The 26,627-nt window shown below is 56.7% G+C and overlaps 1 protein-coding gene across 7 annotated transcripts; it reads right to left on the bottom strand.

Moving 5' to 3' along the window:
- Nucleotides 1-46: 46 nt before the first annotated feature.
- Nucleotides 47-26,275, bottom strand: NCLN (nicalin). 7 transcript variants are annotated; one of them, XM_088792264.1, is made up of 15 exons: nucleotides 24,595-26,275; nucleotides 18,730-18,920; nucleotides 17,643-17,907; nucleotides 16,024-16,118; nucleotides 14,605-14,685; nucleotides 12,587-12,690; nucleotides 11,445-11,533; nucleotides 11,203-11,342; nucleotides 10,613-10,791; nucleotides 8,975-9,062; nucleotides 8,818-8,856; nucleotides 8,572-8,735; nucleotides 7,654-7,707; nucleotides 7,473-7,551; nucleotides 47-103 (listed from the first exon to the last, which is right to left on the bottom strand). In XM_088792264.1, exons 1-15 carry the CDS (start codon nucleotides 24,776-24,778, stop codon nucleotides 62-64), a joined length of 1,794 nt encoding a protein of 597 aa, XP_088648390.1. In that variant the 5' UTR covers nucleotides 24,779-26,275; the 3' UTR covers nucleotides 47-61. The 7 variants fall into 7 exon arrangements, with proteins under 7 accessions (XP_088648390.1, XP_088648389.1, XP_074193653.2 ...); XM_088792263.1 differs by lacking the exon at nucleotides 47-103 and adding an exon at nucleotides 5,841-7,319; XM_074337552.2 differs by lacking the exon at nucleotides 47-103 and adding an exon at nucleotides 5,841-7,319 and having other exon boundaries at nucleotides 8,572-8,732.
- Nucleotides 26,276-26,627: the final 352 nt, after the last annotated feature.

Below are 26,627 nucleotides of genomic sequence, written 5' to 3'. Positions count from 1 at the left end.
CCTCCGGGCGATGGGCAGCAAAGTTCTGGGGAGATGTCTGTTGTGTTCCAATCCCAACTTTTCACAGCAAGACTCGTTTCATAGACTGTGGGTGTGAAAAGGGCTGAGCCCCACACAGAGGAGTGAGAAATGGTTCCTGGTCCTTTCTGGGACCTCCCAAACCTTGTTCCCCTCTGCCAACACCGTGGCTTTCTGCTTGGGAGGGAGGTGGCAGGGTCAGCGGAGGTCAGGGTCATTTTGGGGGGGCAGGGTCAGCGGGTATAGGCCCAGCCTGGAGCTGCCCCTGCTGGAGCCTCTGCCCTCTGGTGGTCTCTATACAGCCAGCCTGAGTGATGGTCACCCTCACCCTGTCCCCTCAACCCTTTGGCCTTGCTCCCTCTGTGCCCCCAAGTCCTTTGCTGCCCAGGCTGTCTACGGTTCTTCTGTTCCCAGGAGTTGAAGCACCCCCACCCTACCAGCGCCTAGGGGCTCAGGGTGTGTCTCCTGGGAACACTACATAGAAGTCCCTACCCATCCCAGAAGCCTCCTGTCCTCACACATCTACAGACAGAAAGCAGAGACCTTCAGTGGCCACACCCCTAATTCTACCGCCTCCCCGACTGGGAAGGAGCTGCCTATTCACCCTCCTGCAGATTCTCCCAGGTCCCCAGCCCCACCATTTGGCTTCAGGGATGGGAAAGGATTCCTCATTGGGCCAAGCCCTCACCGGTCCCTCTCTCAACAAACTTCACTCCCTGGACACGGTGTGGGGGTATGAGGTCTGAGGCACAGCTTGGCCATCCCTAAGCCAGCCTGGGGGTTAGGAAAAGGAAGTGAGGGAGGGGATGGCAAGAGGAGAGGAGATCCAGCCCACACCCCTCCCCCAGGGGTCGCGGCCACTTCTCCCTCCATCCCTCCTTTGACATGGCTCTGCCCCTCTGGTCACAGCCCCTGAGACCAGGAGTGGACACCTGCCCTGAAGGGCCAATGAATGCTTTCCCTGGGAACAGAGGAGTCGACACCTACCCTCTGTGGGGCTGAGTGTGTATCATATTGAACTTGGCAGTGTTCAGTAGGTTTGTTTCCAAAGTTAGGGGGAGAAAGAGAGAAACACATTCTCATTTCTGAGTGAGCCAGCCCCAGTGGGTTCCTGTAACGTGATCAAAGCTGCATGGGCTCATATATCGTACGATTCCATTCATATGAAAGGTCCAGAACAGGCAAATCCAGAGACAAGAAGTGGGTCAGTGGGTGCCGGGAGCTGGGGAGGAGAGGCGGATGGGGAGTGACTACTAATTGGGATGGGGCTTCTTTTTGGAGTGATGGAATGTTCTGGAACTTGACAGAGGTGACAGCTGCACAACTCCTTGAATAGCCTAAAAACCACTCAGTGGTACACCTAAAAGGGTTAATTTCATGGTATGTGAATATATCTCAACAAAGTTGTTTGTTTGTTTGGTGTTTGTTTTTAACAAAAAACTGTGAATGGCACTTCTGCCTCCCTTTTGCCACAAGACCTCAAGGCAAGATAGTTCACCTGTCTGAATTTCCCTTTCATCTTCTGTAAATTGGAAATAAAAGCAGGTGTGTAATCCCAATGAATAAATGTACAGGGAGGGAGAGAAAAATCCCCACGTGGTGACCTCCGGAGTGATCACGGATTTGGGCAGGACTCACTGGGGGTGTGTGAAAAACTAGAGGGTGGTGTTTGAGGAGTAACAAAGTATTTGCACCGTCTCAAAGTATCTGCCCACAGTTTGCTTATGAATGGGGAGACACCCCATTATTGACACAACCAGGGCTCACAGCCCAGGAATGCACACCGAGGACACATCATCACCACTTTCACTTCATTCTGTGATATGCCCACCCCACCCCCAAATGCCAGCTGAACCCAATCCTATGGAAATATTAGGAAACCCAAAGTGGTGGGCATCCCACAAAGCCTGGTCAGGACTCGTAACAAACGTCATGACAGTGAGACACGAAGACGGGGGCCATTCAGGGTAAAGGCAGCTAGAGAGACAGCACCCGGGATGCACTGCATGATCCGGAGTGTTCTTTACTGTGAAGGACACTGTTGGGGACAAGGGCCAACATTAATCTGTTAACACTATTGAACTGGTGTCAATTTTCTGACCTGGGTGATTGTTCTATGAGGGAGAAGAATGCCCTGGATTTCAGGAAATATACTTTGGCGTTTTTAGGAGTGAAGGGGGTGGAGAGAGAGAAACAGAGACAGAGAGAAAGAGACAGACAGAGACAAAGAAAAGGATAAAACAAAGGTGGTAAAATGTTAACATTTACAGGAGATATGAAGGGTTTAGGAAGTTCTGTGTACTATTCCTATTTCTGACATTGTGTCAAAATGAAAATTTAGAAAATAGAAATGTTTGTGGAATGCTGGGCAATATAGCTAACTTCTCCCTTTAAAGCCACACAGGTAAATTGGCCCCCAGCCCACCCACCCAGCCCAGCTGTGGGCTGGCATCTGTCTTGGGCCCCAGCTGCAAAGCATCATGGTTGCTTCCCTCCTCCTGGGCAGGCAGGCGTGGATTAAGGATGCCATGTGACTTGGGCCAAGGGTGGAGCCTGAGCAGCGCCTGGGGACCACACTTCTCTTAGCACTCCTGCTCAATTTGCTCTGGGCCTTTGTAGGTGTTTAGGATGTTTGGGGTCATTAGTGACTCTCAGAACTGAGATTGAAATGTTTAAAGAAGTCACCAGTGTGTGTCCATTGCAAAATGGATCTGTTCTGCTGTCTGGTAGGGGCCAAAGCTTTTCCACAATGCAAGAGAAGAACAGCATAGAATTTTCCTGTAAACAGCGGTGGGGTGGCGGGGTGGCGGGGTGTGCGTGTGTAAGCATTTCGGGTTTGGCAGGCCACATGGTCTCTGCTGCAGCTGCTCAGCTTTGCCCTTGCAGTGTGCAAGCAGCCACAGAAGACACACAACAGAGTGGGCGTGGCCATGTGCCAATAAAACTTTATTTACAACAGGCAGCGGGCCGGACTAAGTCATGGGTGGCAGTTTGCTGACCTCTAGCCAAATCCACACTCCTTCCCAATGTGCCAAAAGGCACCTACAAGAGTTTGTGATGATGGAAAGTTGGACACAAGCTGTGTCCCTCAGGAGGGATTGGACACAAGGTATTCTCTGAGGATAGAGTACTATATAGCAGTGAAAATGAAACATAAAAGCAAGAGTTAATGCAAGATAAAGACAGTATGTTACCTACGTTTAAGCTGTACAGAAAAAATGCTGAATATTATCTATGTATAAAAGTATATGTAAAAATTATTCATTTAAAAAATGTTTTTATTGGGGAAGTGTGTTTCTCCAGGGCCCATCAGCTCCAAGTTATTGTCCCTCAATCTAGTTGTGGAGGGCGCAGCTCCCTGGCCCATATGGGAATTGAACCGGCGACCGTTGTTCAGAGCTCACGCGCTAACCAACTGAGCCATCCAAACGCCCCTACAAATTATTTTAAAGAATGAAAAGGATACAAGCAGTTGATGATGCTTCTGGGCAAGAGGGGGAGAGATCAAGGTAGTTACAAGGGACAGCAGCTTGTGTTTTATTGCCTTCAAACAAAGGCCTCTCCCCAGGAGAGGTCAAAGACACTGGATGGGACCCCTTTGGGGTCCTGGTGGAAAATGCAGTACCCTTTAAAGGACGCCTTTGCCCAAACTGTTCGCTGCCACCCAGGGCTGATGGGGGACTCAGGTGGCACTCATGATCCCCGAGGGAGCCTACAGAACGAGCCCTCATGTATCTGGCATGGGCAGCCTGATTTTATTTCATCTTCATAATTATCTCTGCGGAGTCAGTGACCTTTCCAAATACAAGTCAGGCCACATCCTCCTCTCCTTGGGCCACCCCTTCCCCAGTTACCCATCACATTAAGAATAAAATGCAAACAGCTCACCAAGGCCCCTTCAAGCGGCCTGACACGTCCTCCCTCTCTCCCCCTCATCACTCTGCTCCAGCCAAATGAGCCTCCTCACTGCTCCTTCAACATGACAGGCACCATCCTGCCCCAGGGCCTTTGCACAGGCTGTGGCCCCTGCCTGGACCACTGTTCTGGATTCCATGGCTTACTCCTTGTCATTCTGATTTCACTCGAAAGCCCCTTCCTTGGGGAGCCATCACTGTCCATCCCCCGGTATTTCAACTTGTTGTTTGTCTTCCCCAGGGGATTTGGAGCCCCAGGTGGGGACAGCAGCTCTCATTTTCAGCACATTGCAGGGGGGCAAATATTGGTTGACTTCACAGTTGAATGAGACTAATCTGTAGTGGCACGATCAGCAGTTGCCTGGGGACAAGGGCACAGGGAGAGGTTGCAAAGGAGAGTGAGGAAATGGTCACTACCTCGGTGTGGTGATGGCTGCAGAGGTGAGTGAGCCTCGCTGCACGCCCCTCATGCCTACAATGAGCTGTGTAAACAGAAATACTTTAAACATTTTATGAGTCCTATTTTCAAAATGAGATTGCGTGTACATATATCCACATACACTGGGAAACAGGATGAAAACACTTGGACATGTTGATGGCGGCTGTCTTAGCCAGCTGGGTTCCTGGTGGCTTTTGTTGTCTTGGTTACAATCAATGGAACTTTTTGTGTAAAAAAGGGGCTATCAGCCTAGGTTAATATGAGAAGGCAGGCTGTTCTTTCCTCTGACACCTGGGGAGTTTTACCTGAGTCCATGCTGGGACCAAAGACACCTTCCCGTCTTAGCTGGAGGGTGGGAGGTTAGGGGGTGGGGGGAGGCAAGGCAGAGTAGAGAAGGGAGCAGAGGCTGCCATGACCCTGGGGACAAGCTAAGGAAACCTGGGAGCAGTCTCCCCTCTGGGTCCAGCCCATGTTCAGGTTCCAGAATCACCTTTCTAGCCCCGCCTCAGGGCTCTGGGAACCCAACCCCTGCCCTCAGTAATCTGCCCACTGCATCCCCCAAACCCCTCGCCTCCACCTGGGCCCCATCATCACACCTGCACAGACAGCCCCCTCCACCCTGCTCACCCGTCTCCTGCCCCGTGTCTTCCCCTCAGCAGCCACCAGGGGGCACCTGAGCACCCTCCAGGTGCTGTCCCCCCTCTGCCCACAGCCCTCCAGGGCTCCCACCTCCCTCGGGATAGAAGGATCCACCGTTCACTTCCTCGGTCCCTCCACCAATGACCCTAAGTTGCCTCTCCCAGTACACCCTGCCTCCCCCACTGCTTAATTTTCCCCACAGCACACATCTCTAAAACCATATTTTGTCTGTCCTCCCCCATTCCCCAGAACACAAGCTCCGGAAGGCAGACCTTTCCTTCACAGATGAATCTTACAGCCCAACACAGATGCACAACGATGTCTGTGGAATGACAGAGAACTGGGTACACCAGGCAGATCCTCAGGAGCTCACAGGCCTGGAGCAGAGAACGGGACCCCATAAAACCTAGAGTGGCTAGCTGCACTGAGCCCCAACAGACCTCCTGGAGCCTGGTTTGGGGCTGACGATGGGCCTGGCCGGTGGGGGTGGCCTCCCCACAGCCTACCCCTGTACTGAGTTGAATAGTGTCCCCTCAAATTCATCTCCCCTAAGAACCTCAGAATGAAACCTTATTTGGAAAGAGGGTCTTTGCAGCTGTAATTAGTTGAGATGAGGTCGTACTGGAGTAGGATGAGCCCTAAAGCAATGACCAGTGTCCTTATTAGAGACACAGACAGCGAGAAGACACCATGTGAAGGTAGAGACATAGACAGGAGCCATGCCAAGGAACGCCGGAAGCTGGGAGAGCACAGGACAGACCCCCTCACAGCCTCAGAAAGAACCAGTTCTGCCCACACACCCAGGAGCCGCTGGACAGGACACGTAAAGCTGATTGTTCGATATGGCTTTATTTTCTGATGGTCCGACTATGTCCCACAATCAGCCTGAGCCCTGAACAGTCAGTGGTCCTGACGGGCTGCCCTGGGGAGGGAAGATGCTCACTCGGCAACCCCAGAGGGCGCATCCACCGCTGTCACCCTCCCCAGCCCCCCCGTGGCATGAGGCCCCAGGGTTGGCCGAGCACTCAGTCAAGTTTCTGGGGGAGTCACCTGGCAAGGCGGAGACAGCCCCCAGAAGAGCCCAGTCCCTCCAGTTAGCTGGCTTCAGAGAGGGGATGGAGGCAGGCCGGGCGGGGGTTGGGAGGGTCAGACCCCCTACCCGTTACGGCAGCTCAGTGTCCAGGCGCCTGGAGCCCCTTTCTCCTCCATGCTGGCCCTCCCCTTAGCACGTGACACTTCGCTGCTTGTATTGCTCATGAATCGGTACACCTGGGTCTCCCTGAGGTCCACCCAGCACTGGAGGCCTCCTCCCCACTCTTGAGCTCACACCCCACAAGGCGTCTAGTTTGTGGAGTGACGGCTTGGTCAAGGCCCACGGAGCCCACACCGTCCCCCTCTGGGTCCCATAGTCGTCTCTCCAGCAAGCTCCCGCTTGATACCCCAACATGGATGTCACGGCCCCAGGACACATCCTCCTCACAGATTGGAAACGGGCTCAGGGAGCTGGGCTAAGAAGCAAGTAAGCTGAGGCCAGTGGGCCTCTCCTCCAGGGCCTCCTCTACGGCTGCCTCCAGCCCGGGGCCTCTGCAGGCACCAGGTTCCCCCTTGAGGGGCCAGGGGTTGGAAGCCCAGGGAAGACAGCCTTGGGGAGATGCTGGCCATCCTGGGGGAGCAGCGAAAAGAAACAGAGGAACCAGAGGCTCCAGTGACGGGAAGCGACGCAGGGGCCGGATGGGAAGGCGGAGTGGGGGAGGCTGCTGGGTCTTCAGGGCACCAGCCATCCAACGGGGTTCAGGGGAGACGCATCCCTTCAGCCCTGGCCTGAGTGGGGGACAGAGGCTTCCGAGGGAGAAGCTGCTACCCTGGGACCCAGAGGCTGGCGCTGCCCTCTTCAGACAAACAGGAAGAGAGTATCTGAGGGGGATCGGACAGCGTGGAGGACAGGCACAGACCTCAGGGCTGTGCCAGGTGAGTTTCCTTCCATCCACACTGGCTTAGCACCCTGCGGGCTGCAGGCCTGACCCCTGGGCCAGGGGCTCATCCGCGGCTTGTTCCCAAGTCCGTGGCCTGGCCCTGGGATGCCACCCAACGCTCCTCCAAGGGAGTTCGAAGGACAAAGAGAAAGAATCCCCGAAATCCTCAAGAGCAACACAGAAAAGTTCTGTAATTCGGGATTTCGCTGCCGAGCGAGCAACGCCGGCTGTGCGTTGTGGGCAGCAGGCGGGGCCCCGGGTGCTGGCAGGGCCCCGTCACTGCGTCTTGGCCTTCAGGAGCAGTCTCTGAACTGTTCTGTACAGGAGGTTGAAGTGCTGGGAACAGCGGGAGGATGCGAGTGAGGGGACAAGTGGCGCCGGGGAAAAATCCCCACCGCGAAAGGCCCCAGGGCCAGCTGTGGGGTCCCCTGCATCTAGGCAGAACTTGTCTGGCCAGCCCACCCTCCTACCTGAGTCCCGCCCGCTCACCTGGACCGCTGTGTAGGCCATCCCGAGGTAGGCGGTGATGCAGACGGCCAGGAGCAGGTCGAAAATGGCTGGCTTGACCCTGGTGGGAGGGAAGGTCAGGGGTCAGGGGAGGGCGTTGGCTTTGGGGTTAGCCAGCAGGGGGGCAGTGCCAGCCTCCCACTCGTGGACCACAGCAGCTCACCTGTAGGCGTTCATCACCTGCTTCAGCTGGTCGTAGAAGACAAACTCGGGGTCCCTGGGGATAGAGTGCATTCTCAGTGGACTAGGCCTGACGCTGGGCCACGTCTGGCCCCCAGACACCAGACCACCCAGAGGTCCCACCAGCCCAGGAACATGGCAGGGAGCACCCCGTGTGTGTCTGTTCAAGGCTGCCACTACCCCTCCTGCGGAAGGACTGTCCTTTATTCTGAAGTGAACTTCTTTCCTATTGTTTTGGGTGTTTAAGACATACTCTTTAAAAATAAAACAGTGACTAGAAATTTTACTGGTCTAGGAAACATTTCTATAGAGGGAAAGTGACCATGGCCTGGGAATCAGAGACCCAGGCTCCACGGCTGTGGGTCCACTCTGAGCCTCGGTTTCTTCTGTCTAAGCACTGTCTCCCAGGTGCACCACGAGTTGGGACGAAGGTGGAGGCCGAGCGAGGGCACGGAGCCAGATGCTCGCAGGCGCCCCTCCTACCACAGGAAGCCCAACTGGGAGCTTGGGAGATGGGAGCAAAAAAAAGACAAAACCCAGGGGGCTCGTGGTGGGGAGGAGCACCCGAGAGTAGACAGGGACCTGGGCACACAAGGACCAGAGCGGAGAGAAAAACCCAGGCCACCCGTCAGTTCTATGTGGATGTCATACAAACAAGGAACAGGCTCTCAGTGTACCAAACACTGCATGGGACACACTTATACTAAAAAACAATTTGTTGCTTACCTGGAACTCTAATTTCACTGGGAACCTGTACTTTCTAGTTATCATTTTACTTTTCGCCCAGTACTGTGTATTTGCCCCATGTGGCGCCCGGGGTGGGGGCAGCCCCCAGAAGAGCCCGCTCACGGTCCCGCCGAGACGGGGGGGGGGGGGGGGGGGGGAGCCGTGTGCGCCTCACCGTTTGTCAGCCTTGATGTGGTGCTGCTTCACCTCCTTCAGGTAGCGGCTCAGGTAGTGCTCCAGGGTGTTGAGGAACGTGCCGTCCTTGTCCACCAGCTGGGCAGCACGGGGCTGGGTGGTGAGCCAGTCCATCACTGAGTCCAGCTGTTCCTGCTGGATCTGCTGCGAGGGACGCGGCCATGGTCACAGGAGCCCTGCCCCCCCCACGACCCTGGGCCCCCTGCCCATCCGGCCCGGCGGTTACCATCTGTTCCGTGAAGACCGGCATGTCTGGGGGGGTCCCCTGCAGACAGAGGAAGGGACGGGTCCTGAGTCCAGGCCCACCTGGCTCACCAGGTCCCAGGGTCCTACCTCGGGATGGCCTACGCAGCCTAGGGCTGCGACCGCAGCGGGTGTCTCACCTTCTCAGTCAGGTTGTAGATGACTCGAGTCAGGGCCTCCGCGATGAGCCTCGTGTTGCGGGTCAGGGTTTTAGAGTCAACCCGGGACCTTCAAGGGCAGATTTGAAAGAAATCTCTATGTTTGCAATCAGCATCACTTACAATCACCAAACACAAGGGCAATCACACATCCAATAATAAAAACGAGAAGAGCCGCAGCCTCCTCAGGCAGGGCGGGCACCTTTCCATACCTCGGATTCTGCTTTAAAATGGGGGCCCTGCCCTCCTCGCAAGGCTGTGCAGTGCCCTCGGGGGTAAGGGGAAGTGGGGGTACTCCCTGTGAGAGTGTCTGGACCCCTCTAGGCCTCAGTTTCCTCATCTGGAACATGGGATGGGAGTGGTCAGGGCACCTACCTCCATGGGTTATTGAGGGCAGAGTCAATGTAACATCTAGTAGTGGGGTGAATGTCCCCCCAAATTCACACCCACCCAAACCTGGAAATGTAACCTGATTTGGAACTGACCAATCTTTGCAGATGTGATTAGTTAGGACGAGGTCACACTGGAGTAGGGTGGCCCTAATCCAATGGCTTGGTGGCCTCATAAGGAGGAAATTTGGACAGAGATAATTATGTGACAACAGAGGCAGAGACTGAGGTGAAACAGCACACACCAAGGGACACCAAGGACTGCTGGCAACACACACCTAAAAGGAGGAACTTTGGGGGTAAAATGTCACTGATCCAAGTGGGTGTGAGGTACTGGGGCCTCCTGGGTAGGGGTGAGTGTGGGGGGTGGCTGGGCTCACTCTCTGGACCCTGTGCCTCCTTCCCACCAACTCTCCCTTGCTCACAGGTCCCTCTGACCTGGAATGCCCTTCTTGCTCAGGTACCTCAGCTTCACTGCAACCTCCTCCAAGAAGCCCTCCAGGAAGCCTCCCTGATGCCCCAGGACCAGCCAATGTCCCTGCTGTGCCTGTTATCTCTCTAGGCTGTGCCCCTCCAGGACCACCTTCTCTCTCATCTCCCCAGCAGATGCATGTCCAGTAGCCAGGCCGATGCCCAGGATTGGCCAATGAGAGGGCACAGGCAGACTGTCCCAGGCTCAGGGTTTGGTAGCTGACACCACCGTAAAACCCCAGCCCCACTGAGGGCTATCATGCCACCAGGGGAGACCAAGAGGACGTCAGGTCCTAAAACAGCAGAGGCCAGAGACTCCCAGCGTCACGTAGAGACAGTGAGGATGGACTGGGTGGGGAGGGCTCCCAAGGAGGCATGAGGGTCCAGGGAGACGACACAGCTGTCCAGGCCACGCACAGCGTGCAAAGGCCTGGGAGCAGGAGCCACATGTGAACTGACATGCTCAGGGTCTAGGGGTCGTGAAAAGGGGCCGGGGACCCCAGGCCACTTGCCATGTCCTCCCTGCCCCAGCAACCCTTGTTGAGCGAGCCCAGGCAAGCCACCCGCCTTTGTTTCTCACGCTGCCAGGCTGGCTCCAACCCCTTCCCCACCAGCCACATAGTGGCTTCACTGCCTCCAGGCACTGTGCCCACCACTAGCCCCCACTGTGGAAGAAACGATTTAGGACGTGGCTTGTTCACAGGGCGCAGCAGACAGGGAGATGGCTGCGGGCTATGGGGGACCCCAGGGCCGCACTCACCGCACATCCATGATGCTGCTGCGCTGGCCGTCGCGGTGGCTGTCCAGATGGGACAGGGTGAAAGCGGGCAGCCGGCGGATGGCAAAGCGCTCATGCTCCCATGCCAGGATGTCCTCCGCCAGGTTGATCTTCTTGTGTACCATAGAGAAGCGCACCTCCGGGAACTGGTGAGCGGCCACCTGCGGAGGGGGCGCAGTCAGAGCCCGCCCACTGCTATGGGGGCCGGGCCATAACCTGCAGAGCCAGGCTACAGAGGGTCCTCCACCCAGCTCGCTCCACAGACGTCCACGCAGGGCCGAGAGCACAGAGGGTCCCAAGTCCTGCCCTGAATCACCGCATCTGGAAATGGGGAGAAACCCACTTGCCCCCTGGAAACCCAACCGAGGCTCACTCAAGCCCCTGGGGTTTGCAAAGCACCTGGTCTGACGCCTGGACGATGGTGAACACCAGCGTACGAGGGACACTGGGACAGATGTCCCAGCACACCCCGAGTCCCTGAGCCTCAGGGGGCCCATCTGTGAAATGGGCACAGGCCTGGCACTAGGTCGAGTTACTACCCAGAAGGCTCCCTTGTCCCCAGGAGCACCTACCATCTCCAGCTCCCGCAGGAAGGCGTGCTGCAGCGTCCCCTCCCTGGGCGGCTTGGACACGTGCAGGTGCAGGCTGTCCCCCCGGCCCACAGTGTCCAGGCAGAGGACGAAAGCCACATTGTCCTGGAGCAGGCTGGAATCTGTGGGAGCAGTAGGAGCTGACGGGGGAGGGCGAAAACTGGGGGCCCTCACCCATCTGGGGCCCCTGACCCCACAACCCAGGCCAGCTGGGGGCCACCAACCTGTGTGATCTAGGTTGTCTTCCAACCAGCGCTTGGTCCCCTGATAGTTAAACTTTCCCCCTCCAGAGGCAAAGAACAGGAGATTATACCTGGGGGGAGCAGAGGTATCAGGGTTGGTGGGATGTCCAGGTCCCTGACAAGGAGGCCTGGTCTCCTTCAAGTATGAAATCCTGACCAGCCCGTAGGACAGGGCTTCCTCACCGCCCCACCGCTTCCAACAGAACCGGTCACCTCTGTGGGGGCCGCCCTTGGCACTGTGGGTGCTGAGCAGCCCCACGCACTCAATGCCAGGAGCTCCCCGAGTCGTGACAACCACAGATGTCCCCAGACATCACCCTGGGGGCAAAGTCACCCCTGGATGACTGCTCCAGAGGCTTCTCTGAGCTCTCAAAATTGAGATGACCTGGTTTCAACCTACCGGGAAACAGACTCAGGAGGATGGAGAACTAAAGGAATTCAGGCTGTTTGTGGGCCCGAAGCCAGGGCTGTCACAAAGAATGAGACCTCTGGGCCTCCCCTGCCCCCGCCCATCCACCCTACCAGGGCCACAGTGGTCCTTACAGGGGAAAAGAGGCAGAGAGAGGACCATGTGAGGAAGGAGGCAGACACTCAAGTGACACAGCCAGAAGCCAAGGAACTGCGAGGGCTGCAGGTAGCCCCCAGACGCTGGGGGAGGCAGGAGGGACCCTGCCCCAGAATCTTAGGGGGGACACCAGACCTGACACCTTGATCTTGGACTTCTGGCCTCCACAAGTGGGAGCAGAAATACCTGCTTTCAGCCACTCCGTGTCGGGGCTTGGTAACACAGCTCTAGGAGACCAACACTCACCCCAGGGCAGTGCAGGATGTGGACGAACAAACCGAGAATGACCTGGCCACAGTGCCGAGATGGGGAAACTCTAGTTTAAGTGACTGTTTCTATTACTTGCAGCTGAAAGCATCCCAACCCTTCTTGGGACCAGCAGCATCAGGGCCTCCAGGGTGGGGTTCCAGGGAGTGGATGTGGGAGAGGCCTGGCCCCCACAGCCCTCAATACACACACCATTATTCCTGGGGTTGGAACCGCCCCTGGGCCACGAGGCTCAAATGTAACTGGTGTGGCACCATAAGCATGTGGCTCCTCCCTCCTGGCCATCACTTACGCGGCGTGGGTGCGTTTGTAGGTGTACAGCCTAGAGAAGAGGCGAGCGAGCTCCAGCAGCACGGAGATGCCGCTCCCGTTGGAGTCAGCGCCATGTGACAGCCACTGCAGGCGGGCAAGACAAGGCCAGCAATCACCCCCTCGGCCACGCACAGCACCTCGCAATCCCCACCACAGTAGCAGCAGCACTCTGTCCCCAATCTTGTCCCGTCCACATTTAGAGCACAGCTGGGAATGCTGCACTCCCCTGTTCAGAACCCCAGACTGACGGCACTGCAATGTCCACAGGGCTGAGACCCTGGACACTCGAGGCCCTTCTGGGTCTCCTGGCTGACTCTGCCTTGTGCCCGGCAGTTAGCTGTGCCACCAGGGCAGCCATAGTCCAGCCTCGGCATGTGCCCGGGGACCCGCAGGCCGCCACCGTGGGGGTGTCAGCGCAGGCTCCCTCCAGCCAGCCAGACCACCCGCCTTGAGCTTCTGAAAGCTCCCCCTACGCATCTGGGTTCTGAATGGAAACAGTATTCCCAATGGGGCGACTGGTTCTTGGGGAAATAAAAAAATCTTGGGTTCCATACTGGCTTGGGACCCTCCCAAGGTCACAGTCCACAAACCGACATATAGTGTATTAATGGTATTAAAAGTCATAGGGAGGGGGTAATGTAACACTCAGTGAGAAGCCAGACACACAAGGCCGCACAGTGATTCCATTTATGTAAAATGTCCACATCAGGCACATCCAGAGACAGCAAGTGGGTTACTGGTTGCCAGGGGCTGGGGAAGGGAGGTGGGGGGGGGATGACTGCTAATGGGGACAGGGTCCTTTTTGGGGTGAAGGAACGTTGTGGAATTAACGATGATTATACAACCATGTGAATACACCACATGGTTGTATAATCACCACTGGATTATATGCTTTAAAAGAGTAAATTCTATGTTATAGGAATTATATTTCAAAAAAATTTTCTTAATTTCACAGACAGTAAGAAATAAGCCCCAAAAGGTCTAAAAAGGAATAATGAGCAATGGAGACGTGTGTCCCAAGCTGACCGTTCAGGACCTGTCTCTGGGCCCCAGCTGGTCCAGCCGTGCTCAAGGATGGCCTTGGCCTTCCAGGTGGTGTGGCCCAGTTAACAGCTGTCACCCATCTGTGGCATGGTCAGCTGCTCATGCCAGGCTGCAGGTCCACCCACCATCAGCACCCTGTTTGGTTCAGCTGATTGTTCTTTCAAAGCAAGACTTTCTTGAAGGAGGAGGTAGATCTGCACTCCGGCGTGAGCCCCACCTCACTGGGCCGGGGCTGAGAGCACGGCGCTGGGAAGGCCTGCAGCCTGCAGCGGGGCTCAGCGGGCCTCACACTTCTATCCTCAGAGAGGCCGGCTTGCAAGGCTGGCCCTCAGCAGTGTCTGGAACCGGACTCTGGGGGTTCCCTGTCCCTAAACGGCCTGTGTAAACACGTGGTTCACGCTGAGCACCTGCTCTCCTGGAGTCTGGGATCTCATATGTGCCAAGCAGAGGGTCCCACGTGACCGACCCCCAGTGAGCACCCTGGGCACTGCCTGGGTCTATGTGAGCCTGCTGGGGACCTCACATGCATTGTCACAACTCATTTTGGGGAAATTAAGTGCATCCTGCGGGACTCCGCCAAGAGGAGACAATGGAAGCTTGCCATGAGAACGACTACCTGCTGAGTCCTGGGGTCTTCCTGGCAAATTATCAACCAAGTATCTTGGAGACCCTAACAGACAGCCTGGGGCAATTCCTGGCCCAGCCACCTAGCTGCTGTGGGGCCCTGGCTACGACACCCACCCCAGCTTAGCCTGTCTTCTCAGCTCCAAGATGACACCTACCCTGCAGGGTCCTCATGGAGACCTGTGGTAATGCACAGGTGCCCTCAGAGGGGGTGCTGCTGTTCTGACCGCAGCCACTGTCCACACTGATGCTTCTGCCGCTGCACTGGGCCAGAGCAGTGTGGGAGGAAGTGTGCCCACCCCCCTTGCTCCGACACAAGCACATACGTACAGGGGCCACTCCGAAGGCGTCATAGTGGGCCACAATGACGATGGTGGGAAGGTCCTCTCCTCCCAGCCCTGTCAGCCGCCCCTGCGGAAAGACAGACTGTGAAGCACCAGCCACCTGGGGTCGTGACCACCAGAATAGCCCAGGCGGCCCCCTATCTGGCACTAGGAGGAAGGGCGTATTTTTAACTTTGCTGGCTCTATGGTCTCTGTCATGACTAGTCATACGTGAACGAATGGGACAATACGTGAACGAATGGGTGTGGCCATGTGCCAATAAAACTTTATTTCAGGTACAGGCCGAGGGCCAGCCTCGGCCAAGGGCAGGTCTAGCTACCAGAATCTGCTCACTCTTCTTCCAGAGTGCTTCTCCCCCTGGAAAACAAGCCTGTCCTCCAAAGGCTGAGCTCCAAGCCACTATCTCGGACGGCAGAACTCTGTTGATGGGGAAAAATAGTGCAGTTGGGAATGGGGCCCCAAGAGCCCCATGGGGTGCGGATCCCAGTGCTGGCAGTGGAGAGTGGGAGGGAGGCCGAGCGCCCTGCTTCATCCCTGGCCCCTGCTTCCCATGTGAATTACAGGGATGGCAGAGGGCTCACAGCAGCACAGACATTTCTAGAACCAAAGACCACGGCATCCGGGACGACAGGTTGTAACAGACCCCCAAATGGTGAGAAGAGCCCACAAGACCCTTGGTGGCTCCGTCTGCTGTGACCCCTTGGGAAACCAGACCAACTGCTGCTGCACCCAACTTCTGGAAGCCTGATAACAAGGACTCTGGCTAGTGTGGTTTTCTCTGCCCAATCACTACTATCTTTTACGCAGTCTTAAAAGATGTATTCATCTGATTATCGTTATCGATTGCTCAGAGGCTATGGTGGCTTCCCCTGAACCTGAATCAACCTGCCCGGCCTGTCTTCTCCACCTGGTCTCTGCAGGGCAGCCTGCCCCACCTAGAGCCCTGGTCCCCGCCTCGCTGCCCCTGCACTTGGCTCCAAGCCTCTCAGCCTGGATGTCCCTGAGGTCCCTCTGAATACGTGGGAGAAATTCTTTAAGGCAGGGATGGCATCTTGCTCACCACTGCCTCCTGCATACAGTGGGGGCTCAAAAAGTACTCAGAAAAGCATGGGATTCTCGACCGACTCTGTGTAACAGCCCTAAGGCTCACTCACTTAGTATTGGAGGGGAAGGGACGGCTGACAATGTGGTTGCACCCCAACTTCTACCTGAGCCTGCAAGCTGACACGGGGCAGAGGGGGACTGGGGAGCAGGTGTAAGCCCCTGGGGGTCTGGGCCCACAGGCGCCCCATTAATACTGCAGGAAGTGCCTGGCCCCAGCACAGGGCTGCGGACGAGCACGCTTGACTGCCGGTTCTTACTGATGGCCTCCGGGCAGCAGGACGACAGCGGTCTCGGCACTCACCTCCACGCTGGTGATGAGCCAGTCGCTCACGGCCTTGCTCTGGACCCCACTGGTGACCATCTGGAAGCCATTGGCAGTGGCTGTGTGCAGCAGCACTGGGGACAGGAGCAGAGGGGGGTCAGCCCGGGAGTTCTCTGACCAGAGCCAGCACCCCGGACCCTAGGGGTTCAGTCCACACAAAGCCATGTGCAGAACTGACCACACAGACTAGAACGCAAGGCGATGACTAGACACAGGAAAGAACCTGGTATCCATGATGAGAGCTGGTGAGACAGTCACCCCGGGCGGGCAGGGAGTGCGTGGGGTGCCCTTAGGGCTCCATTGTAGAATTACATAGGCACGTGCACGCCCTCTGACCCAGTCTCCCAAGGACCAACTCAGCATCCACAAGACGGTCACCCCAGAGGTGATCCAGAAACAGGAGTTTCCCATCAGATGGGCCACGATCCACCAGCCCAGCCCCAAAGGCCAAAACAGCGTGGGCACCCAAAGGTTTGTAACCCACTCGTGACCAGACAGGAGACAGAGGCCCCCTCGCTCAGTGCAAGCAGACAGACCACTGTGGATGCCACTTTGTCATTTGGGGCCAGGGACTTTTAAAAATGCCTATAAGTTCTCGCTGTCTTGAGTCCATTTTTGTTCTTTACGCACTTAAAGACACAATTGTAATGGCTATGTAAGATATTACCATTGGAGGAAGCTGGGAGAAGCCTGCCCCTCAGGAACTATAATATTTTTGCAACTTCTAAGTTTTATTCCAAAATAAACAAGTTATTTCTAAGTCATGATCATTATTTACGATTTTATATCCTGTTTTTTCCACTTACCAATGTACAATAGGCATTATCCCACACTGCTCAAAATTCTACCCTGATGTCATTTTTAATAGCTTCATAATATCCCACTAAGTAGAAGACTGCTCCTCTCTCCTGCTCTAACTGGAAATTTAGGTCTTTCCAAAAAATCACAAGGCAGATGGCTGTTGTCATGAATTTGATCCAGACCAGGGGTTGACAAACTTTTTCTATAAAGGACCAGACGGTCTGCCACTGCCACTCACCAGTGCTGTTGTAGCATGAAAGCTGTCACAGACAATAGGTAAGTGAATGGACACAGTCGTGTGCCAATAAAACTTTATTGACAACCATAGCCCAGGGCTGTAGTTTGCCAACCCCCAATCTAGCGTCCCATGCAGCTGACCACCTGGCCAAGAGGATTGACTCTCTGTCTACAGCTGAAACACATATCGCCAAACTGTTTCCCCAAGGAGCTGGGCTGAGTCTACCAGTGTGGACAAGCCTGCCTGCCTAATCCACTCCGGTCAGCTCTGAATATTTAGTTCCTGTTACATCTGCCGTTTCTACAGGTGAGAACACAGCATTGGGTGGTTCCTTTAGGCTGCAAGTCTTTAATTTTGCTATCTTACTTTTGACAGTGACCCACTCCTGCTCCCAGCTCACTACGGCGACCTCAGTCTATGGGGTCGGAGGAAATGGGTTTTCTCCTCTCCTCAAGAACTCTGCTGACCACCCCCACCACCAACCTAGCATGCAGCAGGTAAAAGGGACAGAGAACACCACGTTTTCCATAAACAGCCAAGGGCTAAAGACAGGAAATACCTCCCTCCAAATCAGTGGTTCTCAAGCTTTTGTTTGCCTGGAAATCAGCGTGGGGCAGGGTGGGGCCATAAAGTGCAGAGTCCTGTGATACAGCAGGTCCAGGGCAGGGCCCCAGCGCACCTTCGGCGGCAGAGGCAGAGCCCTGGGAGGCGGAGGCGGCCTGCGTCTGCTCGTAGATGGAGAGCAGGGCCTCGTCTTCCACAGCGAAGTACACAGGGACGATGGTCTCCATGGCCAGCATCTCAGGCTCAATCTCCATGAATTGCTGTGGAAGAGACGCACGTTAAGTGGCATGGGGGGGGATGCCCAATGGCTGTCCCTGGAGGGCAGGCAGGCCAGCGCCTGGAAGCACACCTGCTCTGAGGCAGCTAATAAGGCTGAGATTTTGCTGAAGAGGACAAAGCAGGAGGGGGATCGAGGATGGAGGAACAGGTGAGGTGTGGCGATGCCCGGGGCCCCCCCGGACGATCCGCAGCAGAGAGGAAGTGGGCTGGGAACAGGCACTGGGGCCAGCCACACTGGGGCAAGGTGTAGCGACACTGTGGGCCAGTCCCACGCCCACTGGCCATCACACCCTCAGCTCTAAGTGGGCAGTAGGCACTGGCTTCCCAAGCTGGCAGCGCAGGTTCCCACACAGACAGAGGGCATGAACCGCCTGGCAAAGCCAGCTTGCAGTAAGCATGGGCTCCCACACTCTCTTCTCCTCTGCAAAAGCATCTTCACTGCAAGATCTGAGGGGAGCCCATCAGACCCCCATTCATTCAAAGCAGATCTGTCCCCCTCGGCACTGGTGACATGGGGCAGGATCATTCCCTGTGGGGGGCCATTCAGGGCACTGTGGGGGCCTGGCCCCACCTACCTAATGCCAGAAGCACCCCCAGTCGTGACATCCACAGATGTCCCCAGATATCAGCATGTCCCCTGGGGGCGGAGTCACTGAGGCCCAGGGACCACTGACAAAGGGCAAGGGCTCAGGGAGGTGACATGAATGGCCCAAGGCCACACGGCTGACTCCAAACCCAGCGTTCTTTTTTCCACGGAAGCTTCTGGACCTAAGCCTGTGTGGTAAGTGGGGGCGGCGTCTCACCCGGATAACGTCCTGGGGGACGGCCGCCGTGGCGCGTGGCAGGATGATGACCACGGCGCCGGCTGACTGCCGCAGGGCCTTCTGGTACCGCTCGTAGGAGAAGTCCAGCAGTCTCATGAGCACGCAGCGGCGGCTCAACACGTCCGCATCCATGGTGCGCGCCTCCGTGTTGAGCACGGCGTTCCGCGTGCCTGTGGGGGTGAGGGCAGCTTCCTTCAGAGGGGCAGCAGGACCTCGTCCCACAGACCAACTCGGGAACCCCCAGGTCCTGCCAGCCTACTGCCCAACGCCCCAACATGTGCCTGCCATGGCCAGCATCCCGCTATCCATGAATGCAGGGTCCAATTGAACCCTGGACAGTCGCAGGGCCTTTTGAGAACCAAATGAAAGCTGAGACCCTTCCCCCTGGATAAATCCACAGGCTCCCATAGCTCTCAGCCACCCTGGGGCAAACCCAAACTCCAGCCCCACTGACCTGAGCCCCGTGGCCCTCCTGCCCAGGGACCCCCCCCCCCCCCACCTCCACGGCTCCAATATCGCCTTCGTCATTTCCCTGGAGCCTCAGCACCACCAGGGATGTTTACAGCTATCTATTCCCCTAACTAAACTGGGGTTCCAGGGACAAGGACCTCGTTCACTGCAGTGTCAACCCAGCATCAACGGCTACTCCGGGCCCAACAGGCTCTTGATGAACACCAGCCAAGAGAAGGAGTGAATGAATGCCAAGTGCCCAGTGACCCTGTGAAAGCTCCAGACACGCCAGGGTCTGCCCCTCAACACAGTAGACACTGGGGTCGTGTCACTCTCTGTGAGGGGCCGTCCTGGGCACTGTGGGAGTTCGAGCAGCATCCCTGGTCCCTACCCTCTCAATACCAGGAGCACCCTGTTATGACAACCACAGATGTTCCCAGAAATGACCCAGTGACCCTGGAGCAGTCACCCCGGTGGGAACCACTGCTCTACATCCAAGTGCCATCCCTTGCCTCTCTTCCAAAAACTCGAGAAAGATCCGGAGACTCAGGGAGGGAACCAGAGGCTGAGTCCTGGCCTGGACCCCAGCCACTCACGAGCTTCCTTCAGACAACTGAACCCCCTACCCCCACCTGACAAGAAGTGGTGCGTGGGAACCTGGATGGCGCAGAGAGCTCTTCTAAGGCCAGCAGGGTCCCCTTGGGCACGCAGCATGTGAGCACTGCTGCCCCAAGGGTTCTGCTGGAGAAAGGCATCCCAAAGAAGCCTGTGGATGTTACACGCAGGACCGTGGAGGGGCTAACGTGGACGTGTTTCCCACAGGTACATATGGCCACAGCAGCAAGCCCTCGGGGACCATCTGTCCCCACAGACAGGGGGCTCAGGCAGCCTCCCCCACAGCCATGGCCACCAGCACTCTGCTGGAAAGCTGCCAGAAATCCTGACTCTTACATCAAACTGCCCCAATGGCAAAGGCAAGCATGGAGACCGGAACACATCACACGCTGCAGGCCGCAGAAAGCAAACAAACCCTAACCATGCTGGGGCTGGATGGGGCCCCCAGGCAGTAAGCATTCAAAATAAAGACACAGAGAAGCAAGGCTTCCCAAGGGGAGCCAGCCCTCGCACAGTCCTGCAGGTAGACGCTCAGGGGAGGTGGCATCCAGGTACTCAGAAGCGGGCCTGTGCTAGGCTCCACTAAGCCTCAGGCCCAGGGCCAGGAGCCCAGGTCCCTGGCTCTGCTTTCCAGGAACTCACTCTCTGGGAAAGTGGACAGATGGGAGAAGGCCTGCTTCCAAAGGAGTGCCCTAAGGAGCTGGTGGGGAGAGGTGGCCAGCAGGACACAGATGGGTCAGCGTCCCAGCTGGGAATGGGGAAGGCTGTCTCTGGGGCTGGGGGCCTGTGACCAAGGAGTAAAGGTGGGCCATGTGCCCTGGGCTGGGGCAGCTCTGCCTCCACACCCAATCCTCACTTTGCTCTGCGTCAGGCAGTCCTCTGCAGGAGCCCTGGCAGGGGAGGCAGCAAGGACCTTTAGGGTGTCCTTGAAGCTTCTGGAATGCCCAGAAGGCTCCTCCCCCATGTCCCACCTATCTGGGCCCTCAGCCTCTTAGGGGCCCTCAAATGGGAATGTCACCTCAGGGAGGGACATGGAGGGTAGCCTGTGGAGCCTATTGTGTGCATCTTTTCACTGGGCCTGGAGCTCCTGCAGGGCAGCAATCAGGACCGTCTCCGCTTTCCAGAGGGTGGACGCAAGGCCAGAGTGGGAAGGAGGGGTAAGAGCAAAGCCAGGTGGACGCCAGCACCTTGGCCACCCCCAGACTCTGAGTGCCCTAAGGGCAGAGACCGTCTTTGCTGACAGGAAGCTGAAGCCGGCAGAGCCTCCCTCACCCCTGCTCTATACTGGCAGAGGCCAGGCTTGGCGGACAGCACTGGGCACCTGGGGAGAAGTCCTGGTTCCCACAATGGAACCAGACTTGAGTGGGGGCTGCAAACTTTTCTATCGAGGGACAGAGGATCAACGCTCTTGCCGGGCGGGCCACACTGGCTCTGTCATGACCACTCAGGGCTGCTGTCAGACGGCAACTGTGGGCATGGCTGTGTGCACAACTTTATTTACAATAGTGAAGGGCCAGTCCCAGGTGAAAGAGCCCTGGCAAGTCTGCCCAGCATGGGCCCTGGGATGCTAACACCCCCACTTTCTAGGGGATCAAATGAGATGGGCGTGAGTGGGCCACTAACCACAGCAAACAAGGGCCCACGGCAAGTGCTGTTAAAGCAGCAGTCACCTCAGGAGGGCCAGAGTCCACCTGTGTGGGGGGGTGGGGGGGTGAGGCCACACCTGTGGCCCTTACCTGGTGTATTTCCCTCAGCCCAATTCACACCACAACACAAACAGCACACGCCTTTCCTTCCTGGGCAGCTGCCCAACCCTGTTTCTTAACAGGCATGAACAGGAAGTTGGGAAATGACAGCGACCGAGAGGCAGGTCATAGCAGAGATGGGGAGCCTGCAGCATGCGCTCTGGGACACGGTGTGAAAGACACTGGGGAGACTGAATTCAGCGGGGACCTAGCCAAGCAGCTCTCACAGGCACCACCAGCCGGGAGAGACCTGGGCTCCCTGGGGCCACAGCAGGCCTTTCTGCTGCTGGAGAACAGGCAGCAAAGCCTCAGACTCAGGAGGGGACCCCCTGCGACAACCAACTCCTCCTCCACAGCAGCGACTATCCCACCAGCTTCTCCCCGGGCGATGGTCCACCCCAATCTGTGCTGGGGACATCGCCTGGTGGGACCAGCCTTGGGGGTGCAGACATGCAAGCCCCACTTGCAGGGCCTCGTCCAAGTTTCTCAAGCCAGGCCTCTGCCTCCCGGCTCTGCAGACAAGAAGCAATCGGCTAAGATAGGTGGGCACCCCGCCAGGCTCCCTCTGATCACTCCCGGAGCCCACAGTCTCTACTGATGTCCCATGTGGGCCAGACAGCATCTGGGTTTCTCACTAGGAGCAACAAAGATGGGGGGCCAGGAAAGAGGGCATGTTGGGGGAGATGCCAAGTTGGAGAAAAGAATGGGAAGGAATCCCAGGATCGGGGGGCACAAGATTCGGAACAGAGGGAAGAGGAAAAGAAAGCTGAGGGAGAGGACGGAGGAGGCCGGGGAGAAAGAAGGTGCCCCAAGGATCTGCAGTGGAGGAAGAGGGAGAGGGCAGCTGTGCGATCAGAAAGACAGGGCCAAGGCACCTGTCTGCTCGGCAAATTTAGCCAGCATTTCCTGGGCAGGTTTGGAGTGAAGAGAGGCCAGCCACATCAGGTGCAACAGGACAGTGCTGAGTCGGTCAGGGGGCGTTCTGGGGGCATTCAGGCCGTTGGATTACAGCTGCCCAAGGGGCCAGAGAGAAGCTGGGTGTGCTGGAGGGGCAGGACAGGAGGCTCTTAGCAAGGCTCCCAGTGTGAGTCAGGACAGAATGACAGGGGTGAACGGAAGGAACCAAGACCCAGGATCTGGAGAAACTGGTTCTATCCAGTTCTAGGATCCGGGCCTTCTGGATTGTGGATTCCTCTGGAAACCAACAAAAACTCTAGACCAGGAGGGCAGCCACCAGTCACATGTGGCAATTTGAGTTTATTACAATTAAATAATGCTAAAAATTCCTTTCCTGTTTCATGAGCCACATTCCAAGTGCCCAGTATCCACCTGTGGTTGGTGGCTCCTGTATCGGACAGTGAAAATACAGAACCTATCCACTGTCGCAGAAAGTCCCATTGGGCAGTGATGGTAAAGACCCTTCCCCCAGGAGAATGTCAAATAACGCACAGAAACGTCCACAACATTCAGGGCTCCTGGCCTTCCTTCCCAGCCCTCCAGAGCCGGGGGCCGTGGGTTCAGAGCCCCTCAGCACTGCTGCCACTGGGGTTGGATCATTCTCTGGGAGGGCATCCTTGGCCCCCACCCAGTCAAAGCTAGGAGCACCCCCAGTCGTGACAACTATGAATCCATCACCCAATGACCCCCAGGTTGACAACCACTGCTCTGAACAGAAACAATGTAACTTTGTGGTGAGAGATCTGAGGGGAAGTCTGGACATGTCTGGGGGGGGGGGGGTGCTCTCCAAGGGCCTCACAGGGGTTGGGGGTCAAGGGAACACACGTTGGGCCTGAGATGGTCTAACAGGAGTGGCCAATCCTAGAGACCTGAGGCAGACCCTTCAGAGATGAGGGGACCAGAAGAACTGGAGAGCGGGGGGGGGGGGGGGGGGGGGGGGGGGAGACCCTCCCTTGCGAGGAAGTCAGGCCTTGACTTCAGGGGACCTAAGGCACCAGGCTGGAAGAGAAACCAGTGGCCAGAAAGTTCTGGGACACCAGATACAGCTATATAGCTGGGAGGAGGCGAGGGAATTTAGGATGACTTGGGCACTGGAGTTAGATGAGGAAGTGGAGGTGGGGAGCAAGGAGCTATGCAGGATCCAGGCCAGGGGTCAGAGACAACTCAGAAAACCTAGGGAGATGGACCAAGTGGAGGTCCAGAAAGCTGGGGGTAAAGAAGGTGGGAACAAGACATGGGGTCCTAGGGACCCTCAGGAACCTAAAGGTGCCGGGGCTAAACTGGGGAGGTGGAGGGAACCTGGCGGGGGAGAGGCTGGCTAAGGAATTCTGAGGGCTCTGGCTCATGAACTGGGACCAAGGAGAGTTGAGCCTGGGGAGAGATGGGTCCTGACGTGGGGCCAAACCTGGGTGAGCGATCAGCGCTCTTGATCTCTGAGGCGGGCAGAATGTGCACGCTGCGCAAACAGCACCGGGGTACCCAGGGGCCGTCGAGGTCTGGGGCTGGTTGGAACACCGCGCTGGGCTGCTCGGCCTGGCAGACACCCAGCAGGGAGGACCCTCTCCAAACCAAGCAGGTGGAGCTCTGGGCGCAGGGCATGACCCAGTGAGTAGCGGCACCTGCGCGGTGTCCGGGGAAGGGACCCGAAGCAGCGTGAATCTGGCCAAGCTGGGAAACGTTGAAGGGACCCAGGGGTTCAGGAGCAGGAGGAGCTTGGCCTGAGGATCGGAGCTACCGGTTCTAGGGCATATAGCCCCTGTCAGGGACGGGCGAAGTGGGGCTATGGGACCTAGGACACTGTGGAGGGGAGCTGGGGGGCCTAGCGGAGGGTCCAGCCATCCGGGCTCCGACGCCTGAGTCCTGGGTAAGGATCTAGGGGCTGGACTCCAGCTGGACAGGCCGAAGTGGCGGGTCCTAGGGCCCGAGAAGCAGACACCGGGCTGAGGGAAGGGGGCATCGCGGCGCGGGGCGGCTGGACCCGGGGGAGGGCGGGAGGAGGCCGGCCGGGCCAGGATCCCGAAGAGGAGGCCAAAAGGGACTGGCGGGGCCCCGAGGAGAGAGGCCGGAATGCACGCACCGTAGGGTTGCCCCTGCAGGTCGTACTGCTGCATGCGGTAGACGGTGAACTCGTGCGCCGCGTCGGCGGCGGGCAGCGGCGGGGCCACCAGCAACAACACGGCGGGCAGGAAGACGATGAAGCCGAGCGGCAGGCACGACGCCTTCAGCATGTTCTCCAGCACCTCGCCTGCTTCCTCCAGCATCCTGGCTGGCAGCAAGGCCGCGCTGCGCGGCGGCAAGGACGGAACGACGGCGACAGCTCCCGCGGACTCACCTCAGCATGGGTAGCCGGCGGGGTCCTCTAGACTCGGTGCTGGGCAGCCCGCGCCAACTCCGGGGTCCTGCGGGCACTGCTGCGGACCGCCCGCCCGCCCGCCGCGCTGCCTCCTGGGAAGCGTAGTTCGTACGGCGCGCGCGGAGCGACCTGGGAGTTGTAGACCCACTTATTCATTCCCCAATGGAAGCCGCGGTGGACTGTTGGCTAACACTGCTGAAGTTTCACATAAACTCGAAGGCAGAAAATACGGAGACTTAAAATAGAACTACTTGAAGTGAAACTTACTTAAACCTTGTCTTTGTTGCGCGAAGTGAGGAACCCCTTGCTGGTGCAGGATATGACCTTGCGACCAGGAAAAAAGTTAAGAATTGAAGATCTGAGGGACCCGCTTAGTGTGCTTTGTCTTCTGGGGATTGTAGTTCAATTGAGCAAACACAAGGGCTCATGGGACTTGTCTTCCTGGAAGAAGTTTGAGAAAATCGCTTAAAACTCCCAAGGAATGTAGATGTTAAATGCCATGAGGGCAAAGACTTTCGTCAGCTTTGTGCGTTATGTATCCCCAGAACCTAACACAAGGTCTGGCACACAGTGGGTGGGCCATACAATTTTTAGATGAATGAATGAAAGACGAAATCATGATAGGTTCCTAAAAGGATGACGCAATGGATTGTGGGACTTGTAGTCTGGAGCCTGAAGTTCATGCATAATCATGCTTATTCATTTGGGGGCATACTCAGTAAAAAATTATTTGTTGTTCATCAGAATTTTAACTTCAACTGGTGTCCCAAATTTGTATTTTCTAATCTGGCCACCCTACGAACCCCATCTCAGAGCCAGGGATCTTGAGGGGCATAAGTAACTCACACCCCCTTGTATAGATGGGAAGACTGAGGCATCAGGGTGCAGCGCACAGCAGCCCTGATCCTCAGCGAGTTGACATCCCAGGCTCCAATATAGTGGCATTTGTGCTGATTAACAGCACTGGGTCAAGTCTCCGCTCCTCCACTTCCCAGCTGTGTGATTTTAGGCTAGTCACTTCACCTCTCTGAAGATGAAGTTTCCTCAACTGCCAAATATGACAATCAAACACTCTCTCCCTCCCCTCAGGGGTGTATAAGAATTCAATCAGATAACCCACATGAACTGACTCAGAAAGAGGAAGGCACACATGAAGCACTCCTTAGGTGTAGGTGTGAAAATACACCCACTTGCTCACCCTCAGGGCTGTTGCATCTGCTCTGCCTGCAGCACACTCTCCCCCACCTTTTTGCATGGCTAGGTCCTTACTGAAATGATGTTGGGCATTTCTTGTCTTGGTGTTTGTCATCCCCACCAGAGTGGGACCTTTATGAAGACAGAAACCAGGTTATTTATAGCTGGAAATTCAGTGCCCAGAATAGAGCCTGACACACAGTGGTTAAGTGAACAAACCAGCCCACCCCTCCCAACTACGTCCCCTGCTTCTGGCCATTCCTCAGGCCTCTCCAGGGGGGTTCTAGGCCCAAGGGGTCAGAAGCAGCCTGGCAGGGCAGGGGAAAAGATGAGAACTCATTCTGGTGCACGTACTCTCCATTACCAAACATTTATTACCTGCGTCTTCCACCTGCTCCCCATTTTCTCAGGCCAGGCTATGAACATGTAAGACACACACACACACACACACACACACACACACACACACACACTCACCCAGAGACAGGTCAAGATAGGGGCCTAAACTTGGCTCAGACAATGACGCTTGGACCCTAGAGCTGCCTATGCCACCTCCTCTCCTA

This window comes from Rhinolophus sinicus, chromosome 15 (genome assembly GCF_057876585.1).
Source record: "Rhinolophus sinicus isolate RSI-liver-muscle chromosome 15, RSI-T2T, whole genome shotgun sequence".
In the NCBI taxonomy this organism is placed as follows: domain Eukaryota; kingdom Metazoa; phylum Chordata; class Mammalia; order Chiroptera; family Rhinolophidae; genus Rhinolophus; species Rhinolophus sinicus.
This window is presented reverse-complemented; position numbering and strand designations above follow the sequence as displayed.